The sequence below is a fragment of the Phalangium opilio genome, unplaced genomic scaffold, assembly GCF_054372755.1.
Source record: "Phalangium opilio isolate 3A_F unplaced genomic scaffold, DU_Popi_V2 ptg000217l_1, whole genome shotgun sequence".
In the NCBI taxonomy this organism is placed as follows: domain Eukaryota; kingdom Metazoa; phylum Arthropoda; class Arachnida; order Opiliones; family Phalangiidae; genus Phalangium; species Phalangium opilio.
The window spans coordinates 2,708,256-2,731,400 of NW_028324218.1; the positions used below are offsets into that span (position 1 = coordinate 2,708,256).

At 34.8% G+C, this 23,145-nt stretch overlaps 2 protein-coding genes across 2 annotated transcripts in view; one reads left to right on the forward strand and one right to left on the reverse strand.

Annotated features, from left to right (window-relative positions):
• The window catches only part of LOC149615628 (coiled-coil domain-containing protein 63-like), a 124,601-nt gene extending 105,173 nt beyond the window's left edge, over positions 1-19,428 (forward strand). The window contains exons 8-13 of the mRNA XM_089857186.1: positions 56-247; positions 2,825-2,942; positions 5,495-5,788; positions 13,574-13,888; positions 18,781-18,839; positions 19,383-19,428. Coding sequence (XP_089713312.1) covers positions 56-247; positions 2,825-2,942; positions 5,495-5,788; positions 13,574-13,888; positions 18,781-18,839; positions 19,383-19,428 — 1,024 coding nt within the window. The remainder of the gene's footprint in view (positions 1-55; positions 248-2,824; positions 2,943-5,494; positions 5,789-13,573; positions 13,889-18,780; positions 18,840-19,382) is intronic.
• Positions 19,429-20,105: 677 nt separating this feature from the next.
• Positions 20,106-23,112, reverse strand: LOC149615632 (coiled-coil domain-containing protein 42 homolog). The gene is made up of 10 exons (XM_089857286.1): positions 23,017-23,112; positions 22,837-22,939; positions 22,677-22,781; positions 22,405-22,490; positions 22,098-22,209; positions 21,565-21,624; positions 21,427-21,501; positions 21,199-21,356; positions 20,376-20,469; positions 20,106-20,283 (listed from the first exon to the last, which is right to left on the reverse strand). Exons 1-10 carry the CDS (start codon positions 23,076-23,078, stop codon positions 20,185-20,187), a joined length of 954 nt encoding a protein of 317 aa, XP_089713412.1. The 5' UTR covers positions 23,079-23,112; the 3' UTR covers positions 20,106-20,184.
• Between the last annotated feature and the right edge of the window lie 33 nt (positions 23,113-23,145).

Here is a 23,145-nt window from a genome sequence, read left to right on the forward strand (position 1 = left end):
TCTTTAACTTTTTGGAATAAATTTTTTAAAATTACCTTTTGTTGTTATTATCCAGGGACGCGATTCTTTTGAAGCTGAAAGAAACTCGAGATGAATTGGAACAGAGTGAAATTAGCCACCGAAATCAGGTCAGGATGCTCAGGAGACAAAAAGAGAGAGAAATACACTTGGATCGTTTTCTTAGAGATAAAACCAAACCCAGATCAGCATCAGCAACGCTCTCAAAAGATTATCAACAGACAAGAAGGTAAGCGTTCATTTCAAACATTTTTTCTTCAAAATTATGATTTGGCTTAGCGTTATGGTTTTAAGATTAGGCTTAATGTTATGGTTTAAGAAGAGGATTAGCGTATATTTTTCAAGATTAGGCTTAGTGTATATTTTTCAATATTAGGCTTAGTGTATATTTTTCAATATGAGGCTTAGTGTATATTTTTCAATATTAGGCTTAGTGTATATTTTTCAATATTAGGCTTAGTGTATATTTTTCAATATTAGGCTTAGTGTATATTTTTCAATATTAGGCTTAGTGTATATTTTTCAATATTAGGCTTAGTGTATATTTTTCAATATTAGGCTTAGTGTATATTTTTCAATATTAGGCTTAGTGTATATTTTTCAATATTAGGCTTAGTGTATATTTTTCAATATTAGGCTTAGTGTATATTTTTCAATATTAGGCTTAGTGTATATTTTTCAATATTAGGCTTAGTGTATATTTTTCAATATTAGGCTTAGTGTATATTTTTCAATATTAGGCTTAGTGTATATTTTTCAATATTAGGCTTACTGTATATTTTTCAATATTAGGCTTAGTGTATATTTTTCAATATTAGGCTTAGTGTATATTTTTCAATATGAGGCTTAGTGTATATTTTTCAATATGAGGCTTAGTGTATATTTTTCAATATTAGGCTTAGTGTATATTTTTCAATATTAGGCTTAGTGTATATTTTTCAATATTAGGCTTAGTGTATATTTTTCAATATTAGGCTTAGTGTATATTTTTCAATATTAGGCTTAGTGTATATTTTTCAATATTAGGCTTAGTGTATATTTTTCAATATTAGGCTTAGTGTATATTTTTCAATATTAGGCTTAGCGTATGTAAATTAGAGTTAGTCTTAACTAACTTCAATGCTCTCCCATTAAAATTCCTTCGAACCAATCCAAAATTACATTTTATAAAACTACAAAGCCCAAACGCAACAATGGAGTGTCTCCATCATCATTTAACTTTAATCTTAATTAAAACTAATCTATTTCGATAATGGACTTGGACCAGAGTTACCCCTAGGGGTCGCGCCAAACCCCCCTCCGTAACTATTCTCGAATTAAGCTATTAATTAAATATCATTAATTCTGTTTTAAACTAACTCTTTATACCCCAGACACCAAACAGGCAGGCAGCCAGACACTCTAGACTTAATCGGCCCCAATTAATCTTGAATCATTTGATGCTCCAAAAATAGACCGTGAAGAATGGATGATCTATGGCTTTAGGCGGGGGAAAGGGTAAAAGGGGGGGGGTGAAACACCCATAATACCTTTCGCCAATGCAGGCTTAATGTCCATCCTATTAAAAACTAATCTTTGTATATAGGTATATATACCTTTTTTTATACTCCCCGGAATTTTTTGATCTTTTTAAGCCTTGCATATTTGCAGCTTTTAGTGTTATATATTGAAAGGTTTTAATGTAAGATCAGATGTAAATAATATGAAGTGTTACACCCCCTAACACAAGTTAAAGTTATGAACATTGGAACGATTGTTTTAGGGATGACCCCCTTAAATTTAACAATAAGATACAATGCTACTTTAGGGGCCATCCATAAAACACTCCTTTTAATTTTTCCATTTATTTACTTCAACTTCAGTTAGTGTATTTCTGATGTCAGATATCGGGATCTATCAGGGATGGGGGAAGGTATGCCTCTTTTAGTGTCTGATAACTAATCAATCATTCTTGGTCTATTTCCTGTCACGTGGGCCCCTTTTCCCGCCCTTTTCTACCCATAGAAATATATTTTTTACTTTGATCTAAATTTCTTTCCGATAAAATGCTTTTAAAGAGTCAAAAAGTTTCCTTGTAACTTCTTATATTGGCTCTGGTTAGGATTTAGTATTGCGTTAGTTGTAAAATATGTCTTAAAATAGGCCTAGAGAAAATTATACAATTTTTTGAAAATTAATTTGGGAAGCAAACTTACAGGGGTAAGGTTTGCCATGTATTTTCTATCTGCCCCTGTAAAACTTTTCCCTGCATTACGTAGAAGTATGCTTTTTTTAAGTTTGAATATCTCGTTTGTTTATAAAGCGATGTTTATGAAAATTTAATGGATTAGTCTATGAAATGTCTTCTTAATTATGGTCTAATTATTTTTAATTAATAAGATAATTATGGAAAGTTACGAGTATTTTTATTTAAGAAACCAAATATTTTATTTTTCCCGAAATTAATTTTGTTTTTCGGTGATATCTCGTTTAATTATGGGTAGAATTTAATAAAAATTTAAGGATTATTCTATGAAATATCTACTTAATTATAGTAGAGTTAGTTTTAATTAATAAGGTAATTAAATGGAAGTTACGAGCATTTTTATTTAAGAACCCAAAAATATTTTTACCGTAATTTATTTTGTTTTTCTGTTATATCTCGCGTAATTACTGCTAGAATTTTACAAAATTTAATGGAACATTTTATAAAATGTCTACTTAATTATGGTTTAATTACTTTTATTACATAAGTTATTTTAATTAAATTTAAGGGGATGTAAAATAAGTATATGTTCCTAACCAAATTGTTTTACACCTTTTACAGTTTTCTTAGAAGCGACTCCTTCCCAGAATTCCCAGCGAATCGTAAATTATCGGCTAGAACCATGGCATCTTATCGGGAAGTCTTTCAACGTTTGCAGCAAGTTTTCTATAGCAACGAGGTAAGTAAATTATAATTTTAAATTAAAAACAATTGAACCGATAAAAAAGAAAAGAAATATTGGGAGACCATCGAATTGTTAAATTAATTTAGTTTAGCTCTGTTTCCCCAGTAGGTTTAAATTAATAAAATTAGGTTTAATTTTATTCTGAATCAGAGATATTTGATTAAAGGGATAGAATCGGATATATCTGAGTTGGTCACACTAACATTGGTTTTCTATAAATTAACCAACCCTAAAAACATGGGGGTCAGTAGAAATCGCGAGAAAAATTTATTAATTAAAATAAACGTGAATAAAAATTATAATTTTGAACGCCAGATTTAAAATCGGCCACCATTTTCAACCCATTACCTACGTAGGTAAAGTTCGGCCTCTGATTGGTTGGTAGTAGTTGGAATGAAAACTGTCGTTTAAGGAGTAAAAAGTAGTAGGAACGAGAATCTAGGTCAACTTGCCTGGTGAATCGTCGTCTGCTTATATGCATAAGAATGTCAGACGAGAAAGTATTTCTGATCATTCTGGTCCTGAATCTGAGGATGAAAGTTCGAACTCTGATTCTTTGGATTCAGAAAATTCGGAACAATTTATAATAAACGAATCTGAGGGTAGTTCTTCTGAAGTAGAAGAATTTGGTGTGCACCAATACCAATTCCCGTCAATCTGTATCATACTGCGCTCACAGAATGAATCCCCCTACCAGTAGGAAAAACACTACGGAGCCTTAGAGACTTATGAAGTCGAAATTGGTAGAGACGAACTAGTAACGTTTTTCGGTGGTTCGGCTCTGTGTCACCAGGTGCCCTCATGATCGCAAAACAAGAGCATTTTGGATCTTTTAATCGTAATTTAAAAATCATTAATTAAACTAAAATATAAAAACATATATATTTTCAGAATCCTTATTTGTCTATCTATCGAAATAAATTAACCTTATAGGGATTTATTGCAATGAAATTAAAAGAAAGTATCCCTTTAAACTTGCCAATACGAAAAAAACCAATAGCATAAGTTTATAAGTGATATATTCTCTAAGTTAGCTATGCTGCTAGTCTGGCAAGTTTGATAATGGCTGTCTTTCCAACCACAAATCATAGATTTACTAGTACTTGAAAACTTAATTTTAAATTATTAACATATTATACCACCAGGGGGCTCTAAAAATCGTTTATATTTAAAAATAAACCAAGTTAAACGAAAAAAAGCAAAGACCAAAATCGTTCAACGGACAAAATCCCGCTGTTTTTATAAAATAAAAAAAAATAAAAAAAGGGCCAAGGCTTAAAACTCGCGACTGGAATAACTCAAAGAACGTTTGTTTCAATTTTAACTTCAGGCGGAGTTTGCTTTATGTTTAAACAATACGAATACCAGGAGGTACCTTTTAACCCTGTTGCATTCTAACGATGAAATGAATGAATAGAAAATAAACGGAAAAAGCTAGCGTAACATTTCAACGTATTGGCAAAACTCCAAAATAGGTTTAAACTTTTTTAGGTATAGTACGATGACGGTTTAACTTGACACCGTTGGGGATTATGGATCGACTTGATTTATGATAGGGATTATAGGGACCAGTTACGTTGGGGATTCCCTTCTGTTTGGGGTACTAAATAATTCGATAAAGTGTTTTCGACGATTTTGCTTTCGGATCCGTTTTGAGTCGCACCAAGAGAAGGAAAAAAAACGTGGCTCCTCGTGGTGGTGGAAAGGGAATTTGAAAATATTTGCAACGGGGGTTTTATGGGATCACAAAGTTTGGCCTGAATATGTCCATTCTTCTTAACTAACTCGGGAATATTGTTAGAATTTTAATTGTTTCCTGGGAAATTCCTTGAGTATGTGATAGCCCTAACTGTCCTCTACCTTAGGGTGCTAATTACGTATGTTTAAGTTAATTAGGGCTAGAGATAATGGACATTTTGTAAAGAAGCTCTAATTTAATTTTCGGTGTTATTGTTCGACTTTGGGTCATCCTAACTTTAGTTGAACAATATTTCCAGGAAAATCCCTTGAGTATGTTATAGCCCTAACTGTCCTCTATCGAATGATACTAATTGCGTGGTTCTATCTTAATTAGGGCTTGAAATAATGGGCATTTTGTAAATAGCACTATTTTCATTCATTTTCGGTGTTATTGTCCAACTTTGGGTTACCATAACTCTAGATTAACAATATTTGCAGGGAAATTCCTTGAGTATGTCATAGCCCTAACTCTCCTCTACTGAACGACATTAATTACGTGGCGCTATCTTAATTAGGGCTTAAGATAATGGGTGTTTTGTAAATAGCACTAATTTCATTCATTTTCGGTGATATTGTCCAACTTTGGGTCATCGTAACTCTAGTTTAACAATATTTCCAGGAAATTCCCTTGAGTATGTGATAGCCCTAACTGTCCTCTACTAAACGACACTAATTACGTGGGGCTATCTTAACTAGGACCTGAGATATTTGACCTTGACTAAACCAACCCGAAATTTAACTTCTTTTAAGTTTCGCAATGCGACGCTGTTGTATTAACGCCACATCTTGTTTTAATCCATTTAAAGCATGGATTGGAAGATACAGGGCGGGAAACAAATGACGAAAAGTCAAGGATCAAGTTGAGTGGAAACTTGGAATGCGGACCCCAAAGTGAACCGGCCAATTTCGACCTTCTGGTGGACAATTTTATCCAAGAGGAAGAACGAAGTTTCGGCCTTTTCGCCTTCGTGGGTCAAGCTTCCGAAGCTGCTGAACGTTTACAGCAACAAATAGACACGGCCAGGTCCAAACTAGCGGATTTGGAGCAAGACGAAACTACTAGAGCTCAAAGAAATCGTGACAGACTCCAAATACTCCAAGTAAGTCTACCTTGAAATTCGAAGCTCAACTTAGTCATGGGGATTGTCTTATACCAAGTTGTCTAGCGTACAGGGTGTTTTTTGCAAAGTCTTTTTATAACTGCGATTTCATTGGTTGCAAGACGCGAGGTGACTCCTATCCTACATTTCTCGTGAGCTAAAATTCGTCATACGTAAGGATTAGTCTAGCTAACTCCTCCCACGAAACCCGACTAGATAGCTACACAATGATGATTTGTATCAACAAATAACGTAATTGTCTTCGTTCAAACCAATGTTTAAATTAAAACATAAGACACTAGGAGGCCAGGCTACTTGGTAATACCAAGAAGTGATATCTAGTTTATTAGGGAGAAGGTTTAAATTCGCGCCATATTTCTAGCAGCTTTATCTCCAGTCCAAACGTTACGTAGACGTGTCCGGAGTTAATCCCCGCCTCCTCTAAATTACAACCAGCAGCATCTCATTGGTTCTTGAAAACTCGTGCACGTCAGCGCGACGCGAATGAGTACGAAAATTACGGTCATATTTTCCGAGTGAGGAGAGGAGGCGAAATAGCCCGGCCTCCTTTTACGTCCCCCCCCCTTGTATTTTGAAAGGGGGGACTGCAGGACTATGGCGCCCGAATACTTAGGAGGCATCTTAAACCTTCTCCATAATAAACTAGATATCACTTCTTGCTGTATGCATTCCTGGTATTTGAAACTTCAAAGTTATAAACTTCTATGGAGACGTTATTAAGTTTAATAGTATGCCTAGTAATTTAAGGAAATCTATTTTAAAACTAACCCATACTCATTTAATAAACGAATCATTTTTATGGTTATAGAATAAAGAACGGTATAGGTTGAAAATCACTAAGCCTTGGTCATGATTTTTCCCTTTTTTTGTGCCTCCCATTTTCTTGGGTTTTGATATTAGTGGGAAATGCGGCTATAAAGTTCTGAGAGATTGGCTTTATTATATTCCCGGAGTATAATGTCGTTGGCTTGAACTTATACTGAGGGCTCGGGTATTACTGGCTGGATCCCAGTCCCGCAGTACTCTCTCTGGCTGGCCAAGGCTTACAGTTAGGGTTAAATTACTTGAAATGTTTAGATGAGTTCTTCCTTTTTGAGCCCCATATCATTCTTGGCTCAAGGATTGCTTTTGTATTTTGGCCTGAAACCCCTTTTTTCGTAGATCAAAGAGTTATACCAAATCTTTTTTGCGCCCAAAGTTATAGTTTGAAATTTAATTTTGGCTTTAAAAATGATGTTTCTAAGCCTATTTTTTGTTTTAAAGAATCCTGAGTAATAAAATCGTTCGGGTTATAGGTCAAAGTTATAGTTTAATGTTTAATTTAGGCCTTGGTTGATGCAGTTTTAAAAGTGAATTTTCCTAAGCCTATTTTTTAAAAGATTCTAAACAGTATTTCATTTAGGCCTTGGTTGAAGTTTTAAGAATGAATTTTCTAAGCCTATTTTTAAAAGATTCGTAAGTAATAAAATGGTTTGGATTATAGGACCAAGTTAAAGTTTAATATTTAATTTAGGCCTTGGTTGATGCAGTTTTAAGAATGAATTTACTAAGCCTATTTAAAAAAAAGATTTTGAAACTTGTTTCGTTTAGGCCTTTAAGAATGAATTTTCCAAGTCTATTTTTTAAAAGATTCTTAACAGTATTTCGTTTAGGCCTTGGTTGCAGTTTTAAGAATAAATTTTCTAAGCCTATTTTTTAAAAGATTCTAAAAAGTAATAAAATCGTTAAGATTTCTACTTATTTAGCAAATAAAACTTGACTCTCAAGAGCTTATAGAGTCTTACCTTTAAATATCGATTCCAATTTTTGGAACTGTAGCATTTTATTCAACGGCTCACTTTTGGAAATAGGCCTAGCTAGCTAGCTAGCTAGAGTATAGCTGGAAAAATATCTTTTTCACCCTCGAGGTAAAAGGGGACATTTTTCGCTAGCCTAAGCCGAAAGCGTCCCAAGTCGACGATATCGCTGAAACACTTTCTCTAGATAGCGATACTCCATTCTCACCATCTTCATCCTACCGAAATCTCACAGGACATTGCGCGGAAAATCCTTAATAATGACCCCTGACCCCTCTCTACTTAAGACATAGACCTACAACTAAAGTTACTAGCTAAAACATTAGTTAAGCCTTTGTTTTTGAATTTTTGAATTTTGGCGCGGTTTAATTTCTGTCTCTCGTGAAATTGTTCTTATGTCAGGCCCTTTGTATTTATTTATATTCGTTAAGCCTAGTTTTAAAAGTTTGAATTTTGGCGCGCTTTAATTTCTGTCTCTCGTGAAATTGTTCTTATGCATTTATATTGTTAAGCCTAGTTTTAAAATTTGGAATCTCACGCGCCTTACCAGTTATTAGGACTAACATCACGTGATTAATGAGTACAGTTTATTTAGATCTTAAATTTAAACTAGAAATTTTATTTAAAAACTTTCTTTTAACGTTTCAATCGTGGGTCATTAAAAGTAGGCTTAGATCGTACCCTACAATCTCTTAAATATCACGTAATGACGTCACTAAAATTCACTAATTAGCAATACCCATTGGCCAGCCTGCCTGCTCCTAAACGATTCATCGCTATAAAAAGCCAAGGGCTTTCTCTCTCTCTATTTTCTAACAAAAAATGCCTTTGACACTAATGAAGCCCCTATGACAAACGGTGCACCGTAAAAAATCGCTAAGCCTTTGTTTTAGAAAAATAAGAAAGAAAGAAAGAAAGAAAGAGTAAAAACCTTTCGCGCGCGCGGGAAAAGAGAGAAAAAGAAAGGAAAAAAAATGTTGCAAGTCATCGAGCGTTCTAACCTAAATCTTTACCAGTAATTTACCACTGGTTTTAGTTTCAGTAACAGTAAAAGGTTAAATTGTAACGATTAGGGTTAATTAAGTTTAAAGTTACAGACTAGTTAAGTATCGTTTGTTTTTATAAATATTTTTTTTTTGGTGTTTTTTTTTAAAATAGAGTAACGATTTAATTTTTTTTTAATTAAAAGTAATACATCATTTTTTTAATTATTAATTTTCCCGTTTTCGGATAACTCGTTTTTTTTTTAATGACGTCTTTTGAAGTAGAAGTTAATGAAGGCGTTTAGTTACGTTTCAATTCACACCATTTAACAATTTACCTACCGCACTACTTTTTATGGCATTGCGTATCCCTACGCTAAGCGTAATTGCCCATAAATTGTAATTAATATATTTTGATTTTTGTTATCAACTCCATAATATTATAAAGTTAGATAGTCTTAGCTCGTAATAGGCTTAAGAAACTTTGTAGGCCAGTTAGGCTTAAGAAACTTTGTAGGCCAGTTAGGCTTAGGAAACTTTGTAGGCCAGTTAGGCTTAGGAAACTTTGCAGGTCAGTTAGGCTTAAGAAACTTTGTAGGTCAGTTAGGCTTAAGAAACTTTGTAGGCCAGTTAGGCTTAAGAAACTTATAGAACAGTTAGGCTTAGCTCCTATTGGATGTTACAAAATTTGTAGGCCAGTTAGGACTAGCTCGTATTAGGCTTAAAAAACTTTGTAGGCCAGTTAGGCCTAGCTCGAATTAGATTTAAGAAACTTTATAGTCCACCCCTGTCAAAATAACATAGAATGACAAGAAAAAAGGACAGAACAGAGCAGAACTCTCCCCCCGAATGGTTCCCGAATCCCGAGTCTCTTCTGCTTGAATGAAATGAACCCCTCTAGACTGCGGTGGTAAAAGTTTTCCCTCCATACTTTTTCCCATAGTCTGATTCAAAAATACTTCCTATACTGTGCCAAGGCTTAGCTTAAAAGTGTGGACGGAATCGTATCGTCTCCTCCTATACTGCTAGGCCTTTGCCTGAACAGAAACATACATGTATTTTTTCCCATTCCATTCGCACGAACTCAAAAACTTTGAAGACTTCTATGACCAAGGCTTAGGCAGTAGCTTTCATCAGCTAAGGGAGGAGAGGAGGAGAGTAGAGAAAAAAACCATTTTAAAGAATTTTCCCCGCTCCTTTTTCCATCTCAATCGTCTTGGAAGCTAGAACTTTCAACACGCTCGTGATCCTTCCATTTTGAAGTAAAGAGAAAAAAAAGTTCAGAGAGTTCAAATGTACGCGCGCGTTTTTGTTCCCGCCTTTTTTTCTTTGTGCCCTAAGCCTTGGCTATACTTAACTTGGCTTCTAGAATCTAGACCCTTCCCTAGACGAAACGAAACGAAACGAATGTTTGGCGTTTTTAGCAAATACACTCGGTATTTTGCGAAACAACGTGTAATGTACCAAATAATCAAAGTAACGTAGCGTATATTATTTTTGTTTCAGTTGAAATTAGGCTTAATTTTATGTAGTAATCCTTGAATGTCAAGGAGTCGATTGTACCGCGTGTTTTCTTTTCATTTAAAGTTGGTAGTTTTGAGAAATTATGCCATCTGTCGGCGTAATTTCAAACTAGGAATGAAGTTAAGTTTAGTTTAAGCATAAGTTCATAAGATATGTTCATTCCATAAGTTTGTTTAATTAATCTCTGGTAACTTAGAAACTGAAAGGCTTGTAATTTTGAAGTGAGTGAGTGAGGAAGGTCATAGATTCGAAGAGGTAAAGCGAGGCAGGATCTAAAACGGATCTAAGTTTTATTCTTTTTATAAATGGTGTAGTATTGTATGAAATTCATCCGTGGAAAGTTATCAATTCTTAACAGGCGAAATAATAGAAAAGAATTGTCACTGCAACTTGTTCTAACCATCCATGACCATGATTCAATGACATCTCTTAAAAAATCGAACCCGTCTCCATCAGCCGCAACGCTGTGAGAAAGTAAATACGCAGGGTTGTTTAGAACAAAAATCTCAATCGGTTCTATGCTTGATCCAAGTGGGGCGTGGTCAGATTAAAAGTTGCAGGCGCGAGCGCACGAGGAATGGTTTAAAGATTAAAAATTGCACGTGCAGAGTCCGGTGTAGTATTTTTATTATTTTTATTATTTATTTTATGATCCTGGCAACGCTGTATATAAAACTGAAATGAACCTTCCATCTCCGAAACGAAGTTGGGAGCTCTGTGAAAATATTGCTTTTGTCTATAGTTTGCCATTATTTTCGTAGATTCTTTACCAATGTTCAATCTTTCCTCTTTTTGGCCCTTTATCCCGATGTAGCCAGCTGGCTATAAAACTTTTTTTTTCATACCAGCCCTATACTCTTATTGGCTTAGAAAATACAGCGTGGTTTAGCTATTAGAAATATCCTATTTATAATGTAGTTGTTTTACCCCTAAAAAACATTATGGGATGATAATACTATAATGTAGAGGTTTTACTCTTAAAAATATTATGGTATCGAATAATCATTCTATAATGTAGTGGTTTTATCCCTTAAGCATTATGAGATACAATGATTCTTCTATTATGTAGTAGGTTTCCCCCTAAAAGTATTATGGTATAGAATGATGCAACTATAATGTAGAAGGTTTTCCCCTACATATATTATGGGATAGAGTGATCCTACTATAATGTATTGGTTTTACCCCTAAAAATATTATAAGATAGAGTTATCCTACTACAATGTAGTTGTTTTGCCATTAAATAATTATGGTATAGAATGATCCTACTACAATGTAGTGGTTTTGCCCTTAAATAATTATGGTATAGAATGATCCTACTACAATGTAGTGGTTTGCCCTTAAATAATTATGGTATAGAATGATCCTACTACAATGTAGTGGTTTTTACCCATAAAACAATTATGGGATAGAATGATCCTACTATAATGTAGTGGTTTTATCCCCTAAAAATATTATAGTATAGAATGATCCTACTATAGTGTAGTAGGTTTCCCTCTAAGAATATAGAATGATCGTACTGTTATGTAGTGGTTTTCCCCTAAACAGGAAAAAACTCCTTGATTCTGGAATTATGGTAGGAATCGAATAACTAAACCATGCAGGGTAGTGTTCGAAACTATTAGCTTCTTTCTGGCGCTGCCCAATGTACACTATGTCCGAGGAAACGGAGAGATGAGGGGTGGGAGGGGGGTCAAACAACGGTATTAAATTAGACCATTCATCACCCGATAGGCCTTATCAGATGGTGCCATTGACGTAAAAGTTAACACACACACACACACAGGGCCAAACCCACCCACCCACCAGAAGATGGAAGAAAAACAACTAAAGACTTACCCCCATACCCCTTCCCTTGACCCCCCCCCCGTGCCAAGAAGGGACCCCCCGGTTTCTTATAGAGAAAGTTGTTATGTTATTGACTAAAAATATTGTTACCTAATTTATGATAGCCCATTGATTTCCCGCCCTTTTTTTATGGGCCTAAGATGGCCATTGTCCAATAGGGGGAGTTAGAGAAGAATGTTATGTAACTATATTGGTGTCTATATAAGTTCGTTAAGCCTAATTATTACGATGAACAAAAAGGGAGTGATAGCTAAGCCTAATTATTACTGTGATTAAACTGGGAGGGATGGCTAAGCCTAATTATTACTGTGATTAAACTGGAATGGATAGCTAAGCTTAATTATTACTGTTATCAAACTGGAATGGATAGCTAAGCCTAATTATTACTGTTATCAAACTGGAATGGATAGCTAAGCTTAATGAATACGGTTATCAAACTGGAATGGATAGCTAAGCCTAATTATTACTGTGATTAAACTGGAATGGATAGCTAAGCCTAATTATTACTGTTATCAAACTGGAATGGGTAGCTAAGCCTAATTAATACGGTTATCAAACTGGAATGGATAGCTAAGCCTAATTAATACGATTATCAAACTGGAATTGGTAGGTAAGCCTAATTAATATGGTTATCAAACTGGAATGGATAGTTAAGCCTAATTATAACGGTGATCAAACTTAAGCCTAATTATGTCCTACATTTTCCATAACATTACTTTCAACCAATCACAGACATTCAAGACTTGCCAAACTATACATATATTTGAGTAAATAGTCAAGTCCAAAAAGCCTTCTGCTAGCGTGAAAGGAACGTTACATTTTTTTTAAAGATACAGCCTGGCGCATTAATACAGTGTTACGTCACATAAAGAAGAAAGTAGTGTTTACACATCTATAAGGCCCCCAAGAAAAAAAAATCAGCCAAAAGTTTCTTTTAAATCCGCAACGAAAAAATCTTCCATAATGAAAAATATGTAAAACAGGAGAAAATTCTTTAACGCGCAAAAGAAAAATAAAAAATAAGTTTCTAAAGAGACAGCGGACGGGTGCTGGAAAAGAACCGACGTAAAAATTGAACAATCTTATTGCAATTTTGTAAGCCTCCAACACGTCGTTATAACCTTCTTTTCAAAAAGTTTCAAAAAGAAATATACACAATCGAAATTGAAATTTAGTTTTTTTTTCTCCGCCATTTTTAAAAATTTCTTTGCGTGTTGTACTGTTGTTCGTCTAGAGGAAGAAATATATAAATTTAATTCTTTAAAAAAAGGCCCTAAAAAAGTTAAAATTAACATAAAATGGTTTGACTGATGTAATGCGGCAAAAAATTGGGAGGAATTTTGACCTATTTAGATCTATTCCCTTCTTTTAAGTCTAACTTCAATAAAATATATCCTAGAGTTTTTGAAAATTTAGGCTTAGTAGAATTAGTTCTCGCGCGCGCGCCAAAAAAAATTACGCGGGAAACTTTCTTAAGCCTAATTTTTAAAATAGGCTTCTAAATGACTTTTTACCTATAATTTCTTTTGTAAAGTTCTAAAAACCTTTCTTTCTAATATCTAATTCTAGTTTTTGGGGGATGGTGGGTCCTTTTCTTTTATTTTTATTTCTGTTAGGGCCATTTAGAATCGACGAGAGTGGAAAGCGATCTATTGAGGCTGAAGACTTCGGAGTGTGACCGGTGTTTGAGTTTGGCCGTTACGGGCATCGGTCAGTTGATCAAGTTGGCCCATTTCGACTCGGACCAAATTGGCCCCATTAAAGCCCAAATGGACGATTCCAACGTCCTGGCTAATTTATCGCGTTTGGAAGAAAGAGTTGCTCGAATTGCGCTTATACTCGATGCCTTGGGCGATATCGTGGAGCCAACGCAACTAACACCATCAAGTACCCAAGATGACGTCACACCAAACGACCAGGAAGAACTTACGGTATCTTACTTTAATTCCATTTCTATATATATATATATATTTGTCTAAATGTTCTAAGGATGAACACTTACATTAGGCTTAGAGTTATTGACCTATCCAAGGCTTAAAACTTTCTTGACGTCACAGAAACTATAACGAAGAACCAATAGTATCATTCTTTGATTCTATTTCTATATATATTTTTGCCTAAATGTTCTATAGGTCAACATTTACATTAGGCTTAGCTTTATTGACCTATCCAAGGCTTAAACATTTCTTGACGTCACAGCAACTATGGTATCTTACGGAACATTTACATTAGGCTTAAGTTATTGACCTATCCAAGGCCTAAAAATTTGCTTTTTCTTAACTTTTTAGGTAAGTTAAATCTATTTTTTTAAAAAACCCTCGTATCTTGTCGAAATTAAATTAGTTTATCTAGCAAGAGAGAGTGAGAGAGAAAAACCTTTTCATAACTTTGTTGTAGAGGTTTTCTTCTTTTTTTTTATGTCCCACAATTCCTCGGAGCGATAACCCAAGCTAGACATTATCCAAACAATGAACCCCCCAAAAAATTGAGAAGCGAATCTTCCCAACTAAAACTACTACCACCACCAGCGTCCGGGCATCACCACCGACTAGTTCTTGAAGAAAGTTAGCCCTTGGCTATTTTATTTCTACGTTATTAACCCATGCAGTCCAATGCATCTCATGGATATCGTAAATTAATACCACCACTATGAATTGTTATTTTGAACGCTAGGGTATCACGGGTCCCAAGGAATTAAGGACAGGGATAGATTTAATTTTAGAAGTAGGAATGGAGAACAGAGTAATATCTGGGCGTGCGTCAAAGTCCCGGACCCCCTTTTAACGGGACCTAGGGGGGGGGGGGTATGAAAGTAGAGGCTGGTGGTCATAGCGACAGAGGTAAAAAGGAATTACGTCACTATTTTTCGCCGTCCCCGTCAGCAACGTCTTCAAAACGTAGGGTTTAAGTGAGCAGCCAATAAGATAATTTAAACTTTTCGTTACGTGTTGGTTGGAGGGAGGGGCATATCTATACTGGGGTGGTCTATGAGTCGGAATAACTGAAGTAAATACTAACCGTTCCGTTCTCCATCCCTACTTCTAAAATTAAATCTATCCAGGCCTGTTAAGGATTAATTTATAATACTCCTTATATCTATGTTTACGGTGTTATCTCGAAAAGGGGGTTCATGGGATTATACCGGTCATTCGTTTTTAGTGTCCTGGCTTATGGGAAGTTCAGTCCAGTCTAGTAATAATGCCCCTGGACATATAGAAAGTTGCTTAACGTTTCCATCCAGCGTTGCTTACCCCTTTTGGGCAGTTGCTGACCACTTTCAAAATTTTGAAAGAAATAAAAAAAAACCCACCCTTTTTGCAATACCCTGTATATAGATAAATAGAAGTTTTTTAGGCCAAAAATGAAAAAAAAAATGCACGCTACTGTAAGGATTCTTCTGTTCCCCTTCTCTTTCTTTCTCTCTTGAAAAATTGATTAATTTCTATTTTCGATTTAGTTTTTCCTCTTTAGAAGAATGGAGGGTTGTTTCTTAGAAATCAATAGTCATTCTGGACAAGTATTCTTGACGTTTACATTAAGATATCAAAGAGAGTCCCAATGTTAAGTGTCACTAAAGTTTAAGCCTATATAATGTAATAGTCAAAGCTAAAAGGCAGTATTGAATATTGATACAAATTACGTCTTATAGTTTTCCCAAACAAAGGCTGTCCGCAGAGAAAAATGCATCAAAATATGGGGGTAAAGGTCATAATTCGATGTGCCTTAAATTTAAAGTACAGCTAAGCCTAACGATATGTAAAAGTGTTGTTTTTGTAGTATTATCAGGGATAGATTTAATTTTAGAAGTAGGAATGGGGAACAGAGTAATCTGGGTGCACGGACCCCCTTCCACGGGAAAGGGGGGGGGGGTATGAGAGAAGAGGCGGGTCATAGCGACAGAGGTAAAAAGGAATTACGTCACTATTTTTCGCCGTCCCCGCATCAGCAACGTCATCAAAACGTAGGGTTTAAGTGAGCAGCCAATAAGATAATTTAAACTTTTCGTTACGTGTTGGTTGGAGGGAGGGGCATATCTATACTGGGTGGTCTATGAGTCGGACTACTGAAGTAAATACTAACCGTTCCGTTCTCCATTCCTACTCCTAAAATTAAATCTATCCTTGGTAGTATTATATAGGGATACTTCAAATTATGGACTTTTAAAAAAGGGGAAAAAAATTGTTTCTCGCTTTTCGAGTTTAGATAACAGTAAGAAACTGCAACTTTCCAGAAAGGAAGTGTCAAGTTAAGTTGACAGCGTGTGACTGAGATAGGAATATTGATAGATGAAACGTAATAACGATGCTAGGATAACTTGTCCCTTTCTCGGTACGACGGTATACATCTTCGTTACTAAACTTGACATCTCTCCCACCACCATGCCATACCAAGGCCTAAAGCTAACCCTAACCCAACGAACGACTTGGCAATGCAATGTAATGCATAACCTTCAATTACATATTATCAGAAGAACCAAGTCTTAGCTTAGCTTAGCCTAGCTAGCATTCTTTAGCCAGAAGAAATTAATTTGGTTGGCAATTGGCATTGGAATCTCTTACCCCGCCTTTTTCTTTTTTTTATTGTTGCCAAGGCTTAAGACGCGATCATTGTAATCAAGGAGGGGAAGTGGCGTTGATAGATTAGTTATAATTAAGGAGCATTTAGCATCCTGGGTCTCTGACTTGAAACATCTTTTTTGCATCGCCCGCTCTCGTTGATTAATTAGTTGTTCAGATAAGGGTTAGGGTTACTTTTTAAGCCTTGGCATAGATTTGATACGTTTTGTTGTTTTGCAAGGGAGCAAATTGCATTAATATTTGAATTCAAACCCTTTTTTGTTATTCTTTTTAAGAGAAGTTAAAGTATTTTAACCAATTTCATTTAGGCCTAACTATGGGGACACCAAAATTGGTGTGGACCACGCCATAAACCTTTGGGGGTCCCTAGCAGACTATTCAAACTAAAATGGGAAAGTACCGCCATCTATCGTGATTCCTTGAATCACACTGGGATTTGACTTAGCTAGCCTAGGGACTGCTGGGAAAACCAGTGAAAATTCTTTCTAACCTAAGATTGTACTACTGTTAAAGGCTAGCAGTTGCCTTTTTGAAAGTAGACTAGTTTAAGTAAGGGCAGCGAGGTTAATGTGTAGTGTCAATTTAGGCTTAAATGTCTGTGTGGATCAAAATTCTTAAGCGTTTCTCTGAATTTCCGTGACGTTTAGCTTAAATCTCAGGGGATATTTTGGAAAGGGGACAGAATTCGTTATCGTTACTTACATCCCATCCCGGAAGTGGAACTGAAGGGCAAGACGGACGGAAATAAGTTAAAGGTCATGGCCCCATTGTCCAAGTATCAAAGTCCCTCGAATGTAGCTAAGTCTAACCTAATCCAGACTTAATTTCACCTTAAATTAAACCGGGTTTTTTATATTAATTTGGTTTATTAGTAACTAATTAGGGATAAAAGATGATGATTAAATATAAGTTAAAGGTCATGACCCCATTGTCCAAGTATCAAACTCCCTCGAATGTAGCTAAGTCTAACCTAATCCAGACTTAATTTCACCTTAAATTAAACCGGGTTTTTATATTAATTTGGTTTATTAGTAAATAATTAGAAAAAATATGATGATTAAATATAAGTTAAAGGTCACGACCCCATTGTCCAAGTATCAAACTCCCTCGAATGTAGCTAAGTCTAACCTAATCCCGACTTAATTTCACTTTAAATTAAACATGGTTTCTTATTTTAATTTTGTTAACGGTATAATTAGTAACTAATTACGGAGAAACTACGATGATTATATTTAAATAACGTTAATTAAAGTTAGTTTATCGTGTTATTTAATATATGAACCAAACTCTAGTCTGAACGCACTATTGCACTTCAAGTTATATAATTCTAAATTTAAAAAAAAATAAATAAATAAATAAAAAGGTTAAAACTTGAAACGTTAGTTCGAAAACCATTTGAAGGAAATAAAATATTCAACTTTTTTTTATATTTTTCAAGAAACTTTTGGAAGAAAGGTTTCTATTGAATATAGGCCTAGTCAGAGATTACATATAAATATATATATACATAGATGGGGAGAAAAAGTAGCTTTATATCAATACATTTTGAAGGCGAGATTGAGTTCGTTTTGGGCTGGAAAGGCTTTATTTCTCAGGTTGAATGATGATGGTACGCAATCTAGGAAAAGGGCGCGCTACGTTAGACACATTACGCGCGCTCCAATAGGCCAGATTCCCTGGGCTCTATGGGGAAATAGCCAATCAGCGGGCAAATAAATTGCTAAATCTCGATCGCGAGCCACCTTTGCTCTCCCGGCGTCACGACCTTTAACTCCCTCGAGATATCTACTGTATTGTGCCTCGCTCAAATTACCAGGCTATTCACGCGCTAAGCCTTGTCTAACCGTACACTTAAGCCTAATTTCGTCTAATAGACTAATATATGCATAAGTGCGTGGTTTAAGATGTAAATTAGCCTAAAATTGAAACCTCAATTTCGTTAAGACTAACTTATACTTTAATCAGACGAATTTATTAAGCCTACTTTTAAGTTTAAGCAGACAACTTTCTTAATTCTACTTTGTACTTTAAGCAGACGACTTTCTTAAACCTACTTTATACATTCAAGCAGACGACTTTCTTAGGCCTAATTATGTCTGATACTTAGTTTTAGATAGTCTAGCCTATAATTTACCTGATACTAATTAAGTTTAACATATACGTGGCTAAGAATTATGTTTAATTAATTAACTAATTAAATTTGTCACCCTAAGCCTAACCTCAAATTTCTTCTATTTCGGTTACAGGTTTCAAATAGTCCTAATGAAGATGACAACGATTCAAAATTAATTGAAGATGTTAAATTGTGAGTTTGAGTTAAAATCGGTGACGTTTAAATAAACCTTTGTTGTGGTTTTTTATACTAACAAACTTCAATAGAATACTTAACCAAATTTACTAAGCCTATTTCTTAAAATAAAAGACCTAACCTTTCTCCCGCACTAAGCCTTGGCCAAAATAAAAAATAAAAAAATGATCCCACGGTCCCTGAAGAGTTCCGAATAACTTTTCCCTGCCATCTAAAAGTTTCCTTTGAAGAGAGGGCTTTGCCGTCAATAGAATCTACTAATCAATATTTCCTCCGCGTCCTTGTATAGTTTTAATACAAGCTTTAATTAAATCTAATCAAATTAACTGCTTATCTGATTAATATCCCCACCACCCCGTTCCGTTTCCTTCGACGACCCCGTGCTTAAGTTTCAATGATTAAGTGGGACCTTTTTTTCTATTTTCAAAGAAATATTGATTAATTTTTCCTTTAGAATATGTTCCCAGTATACTGAAGTTTATATATTAATGTATGTAATTTAGAGGTCTTTTCGGTATGCTCTTTTTATGGTAACTTCAGCCTGGTCGGTGGCTTACCCCTTAGACACTGGTGTATTGCGGGGTGAAACATTTCTACAGGGGCTACGGGGAAATACATGTGTTTGCTTCAGCCTGGTCGGTAGCTTTCCCCTTAGACACTGGTGTATTGCGGGGTGAAACATTTCTACAGGGGCTATGGGGAAATACATGGGTTTGGTTCAGCCTGGATGCTGGCTTTGCCTGCTGGTACGGTTTTATTTATTTATTTTTTAATTTAAGTAGAAATTAAGTTTTTAATTGATTTAGTGTTTATACAGTACTTGTAAAATCTATAAATGTTTTTAAAATAAGTGTCAGGAAAGTTTAAAATTGGGATATTATAAGTTGTTGAATTGTTTTATGGATGACCCCTTAAAATTAACATGAGAAACTGAAAGACGATGCCAATTTAATTAAGGGGGCATCCATAAAATTCCACAATCTTAACTTGAAAATGCTGGTCCTTATGAAAAAAATTTCATATAACATTTTCGGCTCAAAATAGTCAGTTTAAAAGTATGCTTATGTTAGGTTATGAACTTCTGTCAGGTTAAGGCAAGTATTTTTTTTCTTTTAACTTCGTTTAGGTTAGGCTTAACCGCGGTTTGAATAGAAGCGTTGAAGCTTAAATTTCTTTTTATTGGGAAATATTTCTTTGCTGAGGTTATTTTTATTATTAATAATATATAAATTTTTTTTAATATTTAAATTTAAGCTTGGTTGATTATTTGGGAATTTTGTTTTTTTTATTAAAGATCAAATTTCTGTGTTACAGAATGTTTTTAGATTAGGCCTAAGGTTTTTCAGTGACTTTGAGATGCCATAGCTTGTAAAGAATTGGATGAATCTTCAGATTTCAAAGTCGATAAAATGTCAGACCATTTTGTTATGAATTGATCAATCTGCGTTTAATAATTATGTTTATTTTAATTTAATTATTAGGGATTAATTTAAATTACGGATTAGTGGTTTGTATGTTTTTCTGTACACCAACCTCTGATAATTGTTTTACAGGATCCTCGGTTTTTGCTAAAGTTGAACCCGTTTTTGTGAACCCAAAAACTAATCCGTACATATTTTTAATTGCCCTAAATATTAAGTTAATTGATATATTTAATTGCCCAAAATATTAAGTTAATTGGCATTTATAATATTATAATTTATATAGAAAAAATCCGCTATATTTCCAAGCCACTCAAAGAGTACAAACTACCAAATGGAAACCCCACCCTTTCCAAGCCACTCAAAGAGTACAAACTACCAAATGGAAACCTACCCTTTCCCAAACCACTCAAAGAGTACGAAATTTAAACCTCGCCTATTTCTAAGCCACTCAAAGAGTACAAACTACCAAATGGAAACCCCCACCCTTTCTAAACCACTCAAAGAGTACAAACTACCAAATGGAAACCCCCACCCTTTCTAAACCACTCAAAGAGTACAAACTACCAAATGGAAACCCTAACCCTTTCCAAGCCACTCAAAGAGTACAAACTACCAAATGGAAACCCTAACCCTTTCCAAGCCACTCAAAGAGTACAAACTACCAAATTGAAACCCTACACTTTCCAAGCCACTCAAAGAGTACAAACTACCAAATTGAAACCCTACACTTTCCAAGCCACTCAAAGAGTACGAAATTTAAACCTCGCCTATTTTTAAGCCACTCAAAGACTACAAAATGGAAAACGCCTATTTCTAAGCCACTCAAAGACTACAAAATGAAAATCGCGCCAATTTCCAAGCCACTCAAAGACTACAAAAAGGTAAACTCGCCTATTTCCAAGCCACTCAAAGCGTATAGTATAAAAACTTACATTCTAATTTTTTTCCTTAAAATCAACGTATCTCTGAACTCCTTTTCAATTATTTCCAAATAATTTTCAGCTTCCTCTAACTTTAAACTTAATTTCTCTTCTTCAAATTTTAAACTTGATAATTTTTCCGTGCATTTTAATAATTCCGTTGATTGAACCTAAAATGCAAAGGTTTTTAAAAAATTTTCAGTAAATTTAAAAATTAACGATCCCTTTCATTCAACACACAAGATTAAAATTAGCTTCTTCTTGTTGTTCTTTAATAAATTTATCTTTCAAAGTACGCCTTTTTTCAAGTAAGTGCTGAAATTTCATAATTTAAGTAATGTGGATGGCCTTTATGGGCGTGGCCTATTTAAAACCTACGTTTAAAACTTGCGTTAAAGACACGTATCTTTTCATAACATCGTCTATAGATTGGAAGCTCTAAAAATGAATTTTAATTAGTTATTATTACATAAGTTTATAAGATATGTTCCTTCCATAAGTTTGTTTAATTAATATCTGGTCATGACAAACTGAAAGGCTTGTAATGAATTTGAAGTGAGTGAGTGAGGTCATAAGTTCGAGAGGAGGTAAAGCGAGGGAGGGGCCTGGTGAGTGAGTGAGGTGGCGCTGCTGTCAAATTTGGGCTTAGTAATGCGGACTAAATAGGAGTGCCTAGATGGAATAGGTCCTATAGCTGCAAAATTAATTAACCACCACCGAGTGTACTTAGGGCTTCAATTTAATTCACTTCCGTCGTTCTCCTTCTCGAACTAGTTATCTCGAGAACTGTAAGTCTCTCAGTAGCATTACGAACTTGTATTGGTAGTGCATATCATACTTATGGAGCGAACATATCACTTATAAACTTATGGTTGGTTAATAAGGGTTTATTTTCTGTATGCTATACTGACTTTCTCGCATTGGTAAACTTTGCTCATAAATTGGGCAAAACACCGGTTTTCCGTAAGGATTTCCTCTAATGTTTGAGATGTTTCCTCTGCCTCTAACAAATCAGAGCGCAGTCTGGTGTCCAAAAGATAAGAAAGAATCCCCAACCCCCCTCAAGAAATTAATCACTTGCCCATCAAAGAGTCACCCAAAGCGTAAATAAGCCTATCTCTTATCCACGGTTACCATGGTGATAGGGTCACCTTTAAGCCTTGGCGTCCTTCGATATAATTAACCGTTAACCCTAAATCCCAACCCTAGCTAACTTACTTTTGTAGCTCCTTATTAAGTTCTTGAATTTTATTTCGATGTAATTGAGCTTGAATTTCGGCTTCGTTTCTTATTAATTCATTTTCCTGTTAAATATTTTATAACTTAATTAGGCTTAGCTATTTTTTAAATTCTCCCGCCGTTCCCGCCATTTTTATTGAGTTTCAGAACGCAGCGCGCCATCTATACAAAGCGTCGCTAGGTCGGCATGGTTACCATAGCAACGGGCGCGACCAAAACAAACCGCAAAAATTTAAAAATACGTAATTAACCTTTAATTTAGTTTCACGTTGTTTCTTTTCCGATAAAAAATCCTTTTCTTTGCGTTTCATGCGAAATTTTCTTTCATCCAATTTCTTCACCTCAGTTACGTATCTCTATTAATTCAATTAACTATAAAATTAACTTAATTAACGTTAAATTTAAATTAACCTCTTGCTGTTTAATCAAATCCTTTCCCGCGGCTGTGCTTTTAACAGTTTTAGTTAATAAATCTAATTCATCTTCTTCTCTAACACCCTCCTTTGGTATTTCTCTAAATTAGTATTTATTTTAATTTAATTACGATTAACTATAGCAAATTAATCAATATTAGTTTGAAAATTAACTTACACTAAAGGTGAGACAGCCGCTGTGAGTTTTATTTTTAAATTATGCTCAAAATCGGAGTCCATTTTATTAATCCTAACAAAAACTACAAAAGCCACCTTAGACTAAACCATAGACAAATGAAGTTTAATT